Below are 14,489 nucleotides of genomic sequence, written 5' to 3'. Positions count from 1 at the left end.
AATAACTCTCCAGAAATATCTCACCAGTCAACACTCCTGTCAATGGTCTATGAGAACGTCCATTTATTCTCATACTTATCAGCTCTAGAAGTCACCAAAATGGAATATTTTGGCATATTGAAAGAAGAATTTCATCCTGTGATTTTAATTTGTAGTTTTTTAGTTATAAGTGAAATTGATTGCTTTTTCACATGTTTACTAACAATTTATTTTCTTGTTTATGAGCCATTTATCTTTTCCATCTTTCCTGTTGGATTTTTCATCTTTTTATACTGATATATGGTGTTTTTACAAATTAAGGAACGAAGTACATTGTCACATGTTAACAGATGTGTTTTTCAGTTTTCCTTTGGGTTTTCCATCTTGCCAGCAGTAATATTTGCCATTGTGAATATTTAAATTTTGATGTATTCGAATTGATACCTCTTTTCTTTTATGGCTTTTGAGTTTGGTGTCTTCCTTACAAAGGCTACTGCACTCTAAGATAAATATATTAATGTACGCTTTCTTCTAGAACTTTTATTGTTCAGTTTTCAGTGTTCGGATTTTTTTATCCATCTGGCATCTATTGTGTTTTTAGTAGTAAGAGATTCATAGACTTTAAGAAGGAAATCTAGCTGGCAAACTTGATCTGAAATACAATATATATAACATTTTAGTATATCCTTTCCTTCTAAAAGATAAAAACTATGTGATACTTGAAAGAGATGTAGCTGATCCTTCGTAACCATGCCTGAAAGACTAACTGCCCTTTTACATGGTGGCCAGTAAAGTTGGTAGCCCTGACCACCCTGTAAAATCTCTTTGAGAGATATTGTAGTTATTTATGAGAAAAAATATTTTAAAATGCATTTGATGGAGGCATATTTTGTAAATTGGGTGTCCATCTGCTGAATTTTTTTAAGTCTTCTTTAGCATAATTCTAGGAGACTTGACATTTATATGAAAGGCCCTGCCTCTCTACTCTCCCTCCTCCTCCCTCCCTTCCCTGATTTATTCATCACTCAGTAATATTTATTGGGTGTTTAGTGTTGCTCATGTGAAGATGTTAGGTACTCAAACTGCTTATAGTAGTGGGAGATACATGTAATATGTCTGTAGAAGTATTACCCAAAAAGTGCCCTTGGCAAGACATTTAATTATGGTTAGATAATGTAGTTCAACAGCACCTCTTTTTTTTTTTTTGCGGTACGCGGGCCTCTCACTGCTGTGGCCTCTCCCATTGCGGAGCACAGGCTCCGGACGCACAGGCTCAGTGGCCATGGCTCACGGGCCCAGCCGCTCCGTGGCATGTGGGATCCTCCCGGACCGGGGCACGAACCCGTGTCCCCTGCATCGGCAGGCGGACTCTCAACCACTGCGCCACAAGGGAAGCCCCAACAGTACCTCTTTTCTCATACTAGGATGAAGTAATTTGGATAATTTATCTGGATATTAAATGTACTAAATAAGTTAGAAGAGAATGAAGATGGTTATGGTGGGCAAAACTTTTACTGTAGGAATTCTCGTGACCTAAATTATACTATTAATTTCTTTTTGTTATCCAGGTTCACTTTGATGGCTGGAATAGTTGCTATGATTACTGGATAGATGCAGATTCTCCTGATATTCACCCCGTCGGTTGGTGTTCAAAAACCGGGCATCCTCTTCAGCCTCCTTTGAGTAAGAGACACAGTGATGACCTAAAGAAATGTTTCCATTTTCTTGTATAGTGTGCTTAATATTTTCTTTTCCTCTACCTTCTCGTTCTATTGGGTTGGCCAAAAAGTGCCTTCAGTTTTTAAGTAAAAATAAAAGACACATTTTTCATTTTCACCAAGAACTTTATTGACAGTGTATTCACCCTTTTTTTCCACTACCTTCTGCCATTTTTCAGGCAACTTCGTAATTCAGTCTTCCCAAAACTTAATTATCTTTTTGAGCAAAGAACTGTTCCAGGTGCCTTTTACAGTCTTACAGTGAATTGAAATTTTTTCCATTAAGAGAATTTTGTAAAGACCTAAAAAATGGAAATCCGAAGGTGCAATGTCTGGTGAATACAGCAGATGAATCAGAACTTCCCAGCCAAGATGTAACAGTTTTTGCCTGGTCATCAAAGAAACATGCGGTCTTGCGTTATCCTGATGGAAAATTATGTGTTTTCTGTTGACTAATTCTGGGCGCTTTTCATCGAGTGCTGCTTTCAGTTGGTCTAATTGCGGGCAGTACTTGTTGAAATTAATCATTTGGTTTTCCAGAAGGAGCTCATAATAGACGACTCTCTTCCAGTCCCACCATATATACATCACCTTCTTTGGATGAAGACTGGCCCTTGGTGTGGTTGGTGGTGGTTCATTTCACTTGCCCCACGATCTCTTCTGTTCCACATTATTGTACAGTATCCACTTTTCATTGCCTATCACAGTTTGTTTTAAAAACGGAATGTTTTCATTACGTTTAAGAAGAGAATCACATGCAGAAATATGGTCAAGAAGGTTTTTTTCGCTTAACTTATGTGGAACCCATACATCAAAGTGATAAACATAACCAGGCTGGTGCAAATGATTTTCAATGCTTGATTTGATATTTTGGGTATGTCAGCTATCTCCCACCTGGTATAATGTTGATTGTTCTCAATTAATGTCTCGATTTGATCGCTGTCAGCTTCAACTGGTCTCATGGAGCATCGTCCAGTGAGAAATCTCCAGCCCGAAACTTCACAAACCATTTTTGACATGTTCGATCAGTCACAGCACTTTCTCCATACACTACACAAATCTTTTTTTGCATTTTGGCTGCGCTTGACCTTTCTTGAAATAATAAAGCATAATATGCCAAAAATGTTGCTTTTTGTCTTCCATCTTCAGTATTAAAATGGCTACACAAAAATTCACCAATTCTGATGTCTTTTTTTAAATACATGCTAATATGACAGCTGTCACATAAAATCTAACAAAATTGTTTTGAAATAAGTTAAAGACAACTAAGTACTACTAGAGCCATCTTATGGGAAAAACCGAACAAACCTTTTGGCCAACCCAATACTTCTCTACTGTACATTTCTTCTTTGGTTAATCCTTTTGCCTCTTACTGCATTTTTAGTTACCTGATAGTCAAAAATACATAAAAGAAAAAATTTAATATTTGAAAAAGTAGAGTGTTTCTAGACTTTAACAATATCATCATCTTTTAAAACTAGTACTAAATTTTGGAAGACAATTTGTCAGACTATCAAAATTTAATGTATCAATGTCAATATCCTAATAGTGATTTTGTCTTGTAGTTTTGCAGAATAGTACCATTGGGAAAAACTGGGCAAAGTGTACAAGGGATCTCCCTGTGTATTATTACTTACAACTGCATGCGAAGCTACAGTCACCTCAATAAAAATTTCAGTTAGCTTCAATTTTTTAAAAAAGGTACACTGAGAACTTGACATGCCAGATCTCAGTTTTGGAGGAAAATACATACATTGTAGAAAGAAAAATGTAGCAAATACATTATTGTTGGGTTTCTTAAAAATTTCACATGCCTTCCCCACCTGGTGGCTTCACTTCTGGATGCCACATAGAAGCTACATAAGGGCACCAGAATACACAGACATGGTATCGGTTACAGTATGTTTAAAGTAATAAACCTTGGAAACAAATATTGGTTAAATAAATTATAGTGCACTCATGCTACAGCTACAATGCAACAGTCATAAAAATATTACTATTGAGATGGAAAGATTTATAAGACGTGAAGTTAAAGACCAAAGAAGAATGTTTCAGAATCGTACGTATCTATGTTGTGCCTTTTATGTGGCAAAATAAAACAAAACCAAAAACTTGATACATGTATATATACAAATATAGATACATGTGGGAATGCTTGGAACATCTAGGAAGGTTACACATTAACATGATTAGTCAGGAAAAGGAATGAAATGTGAGGAGAGTTGCTTGAGGGGATCTGTAACTGTTCTGTATTCTGGTGTATTCTCTGAAGTTTTCACAGTGTGCAGGTATTCATATATTAATTATGTTATTTACTTGATCAGAATGTTCAGAATCATCTCATTATTTTAGATTTCGGTATCTCTGGAATTTGTGACATTTTGGAAGAGGGTTGGATCAAAGGTTACCATTTCACTGTTGAAGTGTGAGCAAAGTCCTAGGGGAAAACCTTTAGAAGTAGAAACTTTAGACATATTTTTAATTTTGTAGGACCTTCTTTTTCTGTTTATACATGTTGATTGAAAAATTGAATTTTTTTCCCTATTCTGATCCAAGACATTTGACTCTTATAGCCTTAAATTTTTGCTTTTTTTTGGCTTTTTAATAGGCCCCTTAGAATTAATGGAAGCCTCGGAACACGGTGGATGCTCAACCCCAGGATGTAAAGGGATTGGCCATTTTAAGAGAGCAAGACACCTGGGCCCTCACAGGTATGTGGTGCTGCCACTCAGGTGGAGATTCCTGATGTGGTCAGAGGGTGCCTGTCCCTTGTATGTGGAAGATAATGATTTCCATGTATACTAAATAGATATTAACTAATTCTGCATTCAGATCCATATGAAATGTAGTTACCATGGTGACCATGTAAAAATGTAGCGTGTATCTGTAGTTAAGTTTGCCTGGGAAAGAATGCGTTCATGATTTAAAATAGATTTACTCTAGGTACTTGGCTTTTCTTGGCAACCTGATTAGTTTTATAGATACTGAACTTCTGAGATAGTCATTTTGGGTTGATTATTAATAATGAGAAGGGGGCAGGCCTTGTTGAAAGTCTTTGTTTGGTAGAATATTCTATGATTGGGTGACTCAACAATTTGAATAACAAGAGGTGAGATTATTGTAGATTAGCAGCAAAGATCACAAAAGGCACAAATATAAGTAGACAAACATCAGAATACATTGTCAAAAATAAAGTTTTTCAATATTTTTCTCTCACATCTAAGTAACTTAAAAGAAAGAAACCAAATTTGTACATTTGAAATTTGATGTATTGTTTAGGCAATTTGGGATCTTTGTAGACACGTTAAAATATTACTGAAATAGTAAGAAATTTCTGTGATTTAACTGGGATTTTTAGAGGACAGAGGTATCACCTAATTCACGTACATATTAGAATAATAATTTGTTGGTATAAGTATTCTAACTGTATGTTAATTGGATGGCCCAGTAATAATAATGATTCCTTGTTTACCTAGTTTATACAGGTTGTGAATCTAGGTCTTTAAAAAATCTGAAGATTTCACTACCTGTTCCTCTAAGAATTAATAGGAATTGTTAAATTGGTGTGATTATTTTATCTTTATATAATTTCCTCTTTCTTAAATCTCTGCAGCCTCAAATGCTGCTTATCTTCCTTTTGCAACACTCCTGACAAGTTTTTTTAGGTTTTTTTTTGTGTTTTTTTTTGCGGTACGCGGGCCTCTCATTTTTGTGGCCTCTCCCGTTGCGGAGCACAGGCTCCGGACGCACAGGCTCCGGATGCGCAGGCTCAGCAGCCATGGCTCACGGGCCCAGCCGCTCCGCGGCATGTGGGAACTTCCCGGACCAGGACACAAACCCGTGTCCCCTGCACCAGCAAGCGGACTGTCAACCACTGTGCCACCAGGGAAGCCCATGCCAAGTTTTTTTATGGGGTTCAGTGTGTTCCAGAGTAAAAGTCTATGCATAGACAGAATAATGATTCCATTTGCAAATATCCATTTAAAAATCCTTTTCATGGCTTGTATGACTGCAAACCAAAAACTGTATGATTAAAGGGACATAAAAATACTGCATCTTAGAAGTGATTCAGTATTGGCAAGTGAAAGCAGCTGGATTACTTTTAGGCATTACAGTAGTATCTCCCTTACCCCCCTTATCCCTGTGGGAGATATGTTCCAAGATCCCCAGTGGATGCCTGAAACCTCCGATAGTACCGAACCCTACATGTACTATGTTTTTTCCTATACATACATACCTGTGATAAAATTTAATTTATAAATTAGGCAGAGTAAGAGATTGGCAACAATAATAATAAAATAGAACAATTATAACAATATATTATATTAAAAGTTATGTGAATGTGGTCTCTCTCTCTCTAAATATCTCATTGTACAAATTTAATGCCTTTTCCAGTTTAACTCAATGCTTATTATACACTAACTTTCGCAGTTTGAGGTGTGACAGCAGTACTAACATGAATTTCTTTTTCTTTCTTCAAAATTTCACAGATAGAAGATTTGTTCTTACTGTAGAGTTTAGCAACCTCAGCATATGACTTTTTCTTTCTTCATGAAGTCAAGAACTGTCACTTTTTCACCTAAGGAAGCACTTCACGGCTTCTCTTTGGTGTACCTGGATTGCCAGCATCACTACTGTTGCACTTTGGGCTGTTATTAAGTGCAGTAAGGGTGACTTAACACAAGCCCTGTGATACCTCGACAGTGGATCTGATAACCTAGGTGGCTACTAAGTGACTAACGGGCAGGATACACTGGACTAAGGGGTGATTTGCTCCCTGGCAGGTCAGAGTAGGACAGCGTGAGATTTCGTCACACTACTCAGAATGGCGCACAGTTTAAAACCTATGAATTGTTTATTTTTGGAATTTTTCGTTTAATATTTTCGTACCTTGGTTGACCTCAGATAAGTGAAACCACAGAAAGCAAAACCACGGATAGGGAGTGACTACTGTATATAAGTCCAAAAACTCATTAGTATGCTAAATTTCCATTATATATCTATAAATTCTTCCATTTAGTACATATTTTTGAGCAGTGGGTTTTTTTTTTAGTAAGATTTATTGAGCATTTATTTACTCTCTCTGAGCTTTGCACTAATTGTTTTACATGTATTGGATAACCTTCAAGCGACCCTATAATACAGAACTATTATTTCCGCCATTTTTTTGATGAAGCCACCATGGCACTCTAGAGGTTTTTCTAACTTGCCTACTTGACTGCTGGTGACGGGGGAGCCAGGAATGGTGCCCAGTCTAACTGTGCCCTTGACCACCCCCTCTCACTGACTCTCAGGGCACGGCTCCCTGAATTAGTCACAGATCCAGCCTTCAAAGAACTCAGGGACTAATGGACCTATAAAAGCTGTACATAATTTTATTAAAATATAAGATACAAAATAGTAACTAATATTGAAACTTTGACATATGTACCTCTCTACTGTACAACCCCAAGATGTTCACTGAACCAAAGGCAATTTGCTCAAATTATGAAGGAAAAAAAGAAATCTTAAAAACGGGTGAATACTGACATTATGTTTTGGGGGGTACAATGAAAAATGTACAAAGAATTTTTTTTTTTTGGTCTTCTGGGAAGAAAATCCACCTTGTAACAATGTCCATAATCTCTTTAGGAGTGCTGTAGGTCTGAGCAGAGAGGTTTGCCTGTCACAGCGAGGTCAGTGGTGACAGTCCTGTCCCCTGCCTGATGGCAGCAGCCATTCATTAAGGCTGCCTTTCCCTAAGTGTGCTGTGGACCTCTGAGGGTCCTTCACCTGGTCCACACCCATTTCACAAAGTTTCAGTGACTGTCTCTGGAATCTTTTTTCAAAGATGCAGTGTTGTATTTGCTAAATGAAGGGAGAAATTATGGGGAGGATCATGAAAGATGTTATGGAGAAATGTGATCCAAAAAAATCTACCAGTATAATTGGAACCATAGTGGAGAATGACTCATTGTTTTCTGGAATGAGAGAGGAAGAAGTATACCTCATGGCTTAGAAGCCATGCATTGATAAAGAAGTCGTGTTCATTGTGTTCATTTCCTTGTCACGTATCAGACATAACCGGCAGATCTGTATATAACTCTGGGGCAGGGATGCGATCCAGAGAACTAGTGTCAGCTCCTGCCTGTGTCCTATATTCCCTTCTTTTCAGCCCTCTCAGCTGGCTTTTCTTAGTCTCCCTGAATATGCTGTTCTCTTTTCAGCACTCAAAGCTCTTTATCTGGCAGGATATTAATCCTTACCAGTCACAGCCTGTTTTCCATTTCCTTGGTAGGCTTGTGGACGAACTGCTGCATCATGGCTGTTCTTTAAAAGGTTCATTTCCCTGGCGCTTAGTTTTGTCCTTACTGAGAATGCTGTGCTTAGGAAAACAACGAGAAAATTCTGCTTGGATTAATCTACTGAGAAACCACATAAATCAAAACATGCATTCTTTGCTTAGATAACAAGGAAAGTTGCTCTTTGGGCACGAATAATCAATTTTATGAACGTGTAAGCAAAAGCCTGTGTTTTGACTAGCATGTGTTGTTAGAGTCTCCAGAAATTACAATAGTTGAATTTGATCTAAGAAGTGTTAGAAACAGAAATGTGTTCTCAACAATGAAATGTAAGAATGTGATGTTTTTCAATGTTGAAATGTAAACAATCAGTGAGTGAGTTGGATGTGGATACGGTGTTCTCATTTCTAGGGATGTTCAGGAGCCAGATGACTTAATTCTGTCTCTAGCAAGGCAGCATTAATATTGGTTGTGTCATGGTGTTTCCCTTTGTTGATTCATTCATTTGGCCTACCGAGAGGTCATAATGGGAGGAGATTAAAGGATAACTAAAGTTATATAAAACTAAATGTTCTACATACCTAATGCCTTCAGAAGGAAATGTTTCCTATGTAAGGTTTATCTTGGTGAAATTAAATAAGAAGAGAAAAAAACAGAGAGTACTTCCTGCAACCTTAAAGGATATTTATAAAGTCCATGGAGAGTTTTAAAAAATTAGTAACTCTGGATTTATACCTGCAAACTAGAGTCATCATGTTCGTTCAACATCCATCCATTTGTGGAACAAACACTTACTGAGTGTCTGCTGGGTTAGGTGATGGGCTGTACAGAGGAGAGGGCCCCTACTTCTAAGGAGAACAGTGTGGTACAAACAGATTTTTGGAGAGGCATGAATGAGTAGCACTCGGAGGGAAGCATCAGCTTTTCCTGAGGGAAGCAGAGAGCCTCCATAAATGGGGCATATCATGGAGTTTTTAATGCTATTGTTTATTTTTGCTGATGGTCTTTTACACAGTAGGGGTTAAGTGTTACTCTTCTCCTTTTAAAATAATAATCCTAGGCAAGATTTTTTTTGTGGCTTCCTATTTGTGAGGCACTTAGATCTGTTATCTCATTTAATTCTCTCAGCAGTTCTGTAAAGCTGGCACTGTTCTAATCTCTGTTTTACAGAAGTGGGAGGAGAGATTTAGAATGCTTGAGAAAGTGCCCAGGATCAGAGAGTGGCAGACCTGGGATTCAGCCCAGGCTTTTTTTTTTTTTTTTTTTTTTGCGGTACGCGGGCCTCTCACTGTTGTGGCCTCTCCCGTTGCGGGGCACAGGCTCCGGATGCGCGGGCTCAGCGGCCATGGCTCACGAGCCCAGCCGCTCCGCGGCATGTGGGATCTTCCCGGACCGGGGGCACGAACCCGTGTCCCCTGCATCAGCAGGCGGGCTCTCAACCACTGCGCCACCAGGGAAGCCCGCAAGTTCCCTTTTTAAAGCCTCAGTTTCAGCATCTATAAACTGAGCATTAGAATAGGAGTGACTTCCCAGGAGTTAGACGAGGTCATGCAAGTAAAGCACGCAGCCCGGGTAACGCGCTCAGTCTGTGGTAATGTTTGTCGTTGTCATCTTCGTTTTACAAATGAGAAAACGGAGTCCTCCAAGTTGTGCCTGCTCGTTGTGGATAAAGCTGCAGAGCACATCTAGAATCCTGAGTGCTTATTCTCAGTTGTAAATCAAACCATATCATTTCTTTATTCAAAGGTCCTCCAATGGCTACACATTGAACCTAAAATAAAAATATGAACTGGTGACTAGGACCTGCTAGGACCTACATAATACTTCCCTGCCTGCTTCTACACCATCTCCTGCCCTTGATCACTTCACTCTAGCCTAGCCGGTCTGTCTTTCCCTTACTCATGCCTGGCTTTCCCTGTGTTGTATTACTCTTCCCATTTCCTGGAATGCCTTCTTCGGAGAGGCCCTTCCTCACCGCCCCCCCTGCAGCCCCACAGTCTCTCTTACGTTATATTCTGGCTTTTGTCACTATGTGGGGTTGTCCAGTTTATTTATGTAGATCATGTATAGCCCATCCCCTTCTAGAATATCAGCTCCATGAGAGCAGACAGCTTGTCTTTTTCATTTTGACTGTGTTTCCCATGGCTAGAAAGGTAATTAGCACATCGTAGTTACTTGATAAATACTTGTCGATCAAATGAATGAAATAATTCAAGAGTGAAGTTATCTAACCATTTTAAACTTAGTTTGTCATATGAAAAGCCTTCCTTGTGGGTTACTGTAAAGATCAAGTAAAATACTGAATGTAAAATACTTAGCATGGTGTTCTATATATAGTAAATGCTCCGTAAATATCACTGGTTTTGTTTTTGTTATTGTTGGGTTAACATTATATACATTTATGTCAACACATGATCAAATGTTATTTACTTTCCTCTTTTGCATAGATATCAAAGTAGCATGTAAGTAAAGAAAATAAAGATTGTACTTTTGCTTACAAGGTATCTGTGATAAATTTTATAGACCATTATCAGAATCACTTGGGAGCATTTGCAGACTCTTCTCTCCTCCCAGGAGGATGTGTCAGATTCTCTTGGTAGAGGGCAGAAAGTCAGTGTTTAAAAATTTTCCCTAGGTGATTATCAACATTCCAAATAGTACCTAACCTGAGGAAAAGAATATGCAAGACACTAATATAATTTACCTAAGTCCCAATCATTTCCAGATTTCAGGAGGCTTCCTAAAAACCAAGGGGCAGGGCTTCCCTGGTGGCGCAGTGGTTGAGAGTCCGCCTGCCGATGCAGGGGACACGGGTTCGTGCCCTGGTACAGGAAGATCCCACATGCCGCAGAGCGGCTGGGCCCGTGAGCCATGGCCACTGAGCCTGCGCGTCCAGAGCCTGTGCTCCGCAACGGGAAACAACAAAAAAACAAAACAAAACAAAAAAAAACCAAGGGGCAAGATAGGGAGTTAGTTGGAGGGGCTGATTATGTATTGAGATAGAGGCTGCCCAGTTTTTCTGGAGACTGGAAAGCTGAGGCCCAGGCACAGGAGTATGCTGACTTAATGCTGAATTAACAGTTAGTGACCTAGATTCCCTTTGCTTGGATAACAGGAGTGATCCCCCCATGGAATCTGAGAGACGAACCAGTGGTCACAGATAGAAGGGAAGGGAGCTAGATGGGTCATTATCCAAGTTGGCTTCTGGTCCGTTTTCATATTAGGGATGGGAATAGCTACAGATTGATTTTTTTTTCCTAGGATATCAGGTATACATATGGGCCTGGAGACAGGAAATGGGGGGAACCTCCTTCCTTTGTAGGGTAGCAGCTGTTATAAAGGAAATTAAACAGTTTGTGATGGCCCTGGGCGTGGAAGATCACTTTAGGAAGGGATCTGCTCCATCTGTCAATCACTCTGTCTCTGTCCCACCTCTGTCACCCACCCTTCTATGTTAAGCATTTCTCTCTTGGGCTGATGGTTCCTAGAGATATGCACAGGCCCTGCCCTTGGACAACACAGGAGGGAGTCCTTCGGTGACCATCGCACACTTCCAAAGACTGCATTTAAAAATCTAATGCAAAGACGTATTTTCTATCAGAATATACTTAAATTATGTTTGTTTGTTTGTTTGTTTGTTTTAATTAATTTATTTTTGGCTGTGTTGGGTCTTCGTTTCTGTTCAAGGGCTTTCTCTAGTTGCGGCAAGCGGGGCCCACTCTTCATTGCGGTGCGCGGGCCTCTCACTATCACGGCCTCTCTTGTTATGGAGCACAGGCTCCAGACGCGCAGGCTCAGTAGTTGTGGCTCATGGGCCTAGTTGCTCCGCGGCATGTGGGATCTTACCAGACCAGGGCTTGAACCTGTGTCCCCTGCATTGGCAGGCAGATTCTCAGCCACTGCGCCACCAGGGAAGCCCTTAAATTATGTTTTAAAGATAAAATATTTCATACTGTATGTTTAATCTATGTAAATATATATATCCAGTTAAATTTTTGCATTTTATATTTTTAGCTTGTCATTTTAATTGGAAGAAGTAATTATACTCTAACAGGAGTGTTCTTTTCTTTCGTTTTTTTAAAATTTTAATGTTTTAGTGCTGCCACCTGTCCCTATTCAGAAATCAATTTGAATAAAGACCGAATTTTCCCAGACCGCTTAAGTGGTGAGATGCCTGCGGCTAGTCCATCATTTCCAAGAAGTAAAAGGGCAGACACAAATGAAATCTCTTCTTCTCCTGAAACCAGGTAATTAAAGTGGAAATATTAGCGTTATTTAGAGGTACTGTAGTTGGAAGATTTTTTTTCCTTAGGTGATTTATGTTCTGTAGTGATGTCTTCTAGTACATTATTGAAAATGCACCTGACTTAACGTGAGGCCGATGGTACTTATAAAAGTATGTCCAAATCAGGCAGGATATCGTATTACTTGTTCATCTTTTAGTTGAACTTGCTTGATGTTAGAAGTTTGGAAATCCCCTTTTTATTTCATGCCAATTCATACTCTGAATGAACGGATCAATATTTGTATAAAAGCATCCTTTACAAAGAAGATGGTAGATTCCCTGTGAAAAATGGACACTATTTCTTTTTAGTGTTCATTATATGCCAAGTACTTGCATCTACATTATTTCATTTAATGATTAGGATATTTGTTGTACTGTATGCCCAGTCATTTGGTTTTGATATCACTTGTAGAGTTGAGTTGGAATGTTTTAACCTCCGTGGATTATTAGATAAAGAACCAAGTTTTGTTTGATGTTTTAAGTAAATGGCCTCTGCCTTTATATTAACTAAAGATATTACTAAAAGAAAGCATTAATAGAAAGATGATCCTTAGGTTTTGGGGCTTTCTTTTATGGAGAGTTTTTAAAATCTAAGACACTGTAGTTCTTTGATTAATATTTTGTAACTTTTGTTCTCATGGATGAACCAAGTGAACATTTGAATTAATAAAACATTTGAATTAATAAATTCTTGGACTTCCCTGGTGGCCCAGTGGTTAAGAATCCACCTGCCAATGCAGGGGACATGGGTTCAATCCCTGGTCCGGGAAGATCCCACATGCCACGGAGCAGCTAAGCACGTGCACCACAACTACTGAGCCTGCGCTCTAGAGCCCTCGAGCCACACTATTGAGCCCGTGTGCTGCAACTACTGAAGCCCGCACACCCTAGAGCCTGTGCTCCACAAGAGGAACCACCGCAATGAGAAGCACATGCACCACAACAAAGAGTAGCCCCTGCTTGCCGCAACTAGAGAAAAAAGCCCGCGCACAACAATTAAGACCCAACACAGCCAAAAATTAATTAATTAAAAAAAATTTTTTTTAAATCTTATTCTCAGCTCACAGCAGTGTTATTGGAGTAATGGCACTTAAAGTATCAAAATCCTTAGAGAAAAGCAGTTTCGCCCTATGGATCGGGGAGAGCTGAGAGCTGTAACTTCTTTAATTATCAACAACAGTGGTTTTTTTTTTTTTTTTTTTGGCTGTGTGGGTTCTTCGTTGCTGTGCAAGGGCTTTCTCTAGTCATGGCGAGCGGGGGCTACTCTTCATTGGGGTGCATGGGCTTCTCATTGCGGTGGCTTCTCTTGTTATGGAGCACGGGCTCTAGGCGCGTGGGCTTCAGTAGTTGTGGCTCAAGGGCTCTAGAGCGCAGGCTCCGGTTGTGGCGCACGGGCTTAGTTGCTCCATGGCATGTGGGATCTTCCCAGACCAGGGATCGAACCCGTGTCCCCTGCATTGGCAGGCGGATTCTTAACCACTGCGCCACCAGGGAAGTCCCTGATGATTTGTTTTTAATCCTTAAAACCATGACTAATGTAACATAAATTCATTTACCCAACTCAGTGCCCTGTAATGATGGCATATCACTTGAGGAAATTTACTTTAAGACAAATAAAGTACTAATTCACATAGTAATAATTGCAGAAACAGAGTTCATTGACTCACAAGGAGGTAAGGATATCTGAAGTTTAGATTTCAAAAGCTGAGATATTGTTTACAATTTTAACAGGATACTCTGAAGGGCTAGCAGTTTCATCTCACAGGCTTTTCAGTAACTTTCTGGGCTCTGGGCTGGATACCTGGGTCCAATTTCCTCACAGCAGAAAGACCTAGTTGGTTTAGATGATTTTTGTGGTCCTTTTTAACTCAAAATATTTTTAAGAAAAGTAATTTTTTTCTTTCAGTTTTATTGAGATATAATTGACATGTAGCACTGTATAAGTTTAAGGTGAACAACATAATCACTTGGCTTACGTATATTGTGAAATGATTACCACAGTAAATGAACATCCATCACCTCACGTACATCCAGAAAAAAAGAAAAAAATGTTTTTTTCCTTGTGATGAGAACTTTTAGAATCTACTTTTTAGCAGCTTTCAAATACACCATCCAGCAGTGTTAACTGTAGTCATCATGCTATACATCTTTAGGACTTATTTATTTTATAACCAGAAGTTTGTACCTTTTAACTGCCTTCCTCCAATTCCCCCTCCCCCATCCCCT

At 39.2% G+C, this 14,489-nt stretch overlaps 1 protein-coding gene across 7 annotated transcripts in view; it reads left to right on the top strand.

Moving 5' to 3' along the window:
• Positions 1-14,489, top strand: part of L3MBTL3 (L3MBTL histone methyl-lysine binding protein 3) — a 117,759-nt gene that overhangs the window by 74,882 nt on the left and 28,388 nt on the right. For all 7 annotated transcript variants that reach the window (XM_060029973.1, XM_060029974.1, XM_060029978.1 and 4 more), the window contains 3 exons: positions 1,548-1,662; positions 4,306-4,408; positions 12,076-12,225. In XM_060029973.1, coding sequence (XP_059885956.1) covers positions 1,548-1,662; positions 4,306-4,408; positions 12,076-12,225 — 368 coding nt within the window. The remainder of the gene's footprint in view (positions 1-1,547; positions 1,663-4,305; positions 4,409-12,075; positions 12,226-14,489) is intronic.

This window comes from Delphinus delphis, chromosome 14 (assembly GCF_949987515.2).
Source record: "Delphinus delphis chromosome 14, mDelDel1.2, whole genome shotgun sequence".
In the NCBI taxonomy this organism is placed as follows: Eukaryota; Metazoa; Chordata; class Mammalia; order Artiodactyla; family Delphinidae; genus Delphinus; species Delphinus delphis.
This window is presented reverse-complemented; position numbering and strand designations above follow the sequence as displayed.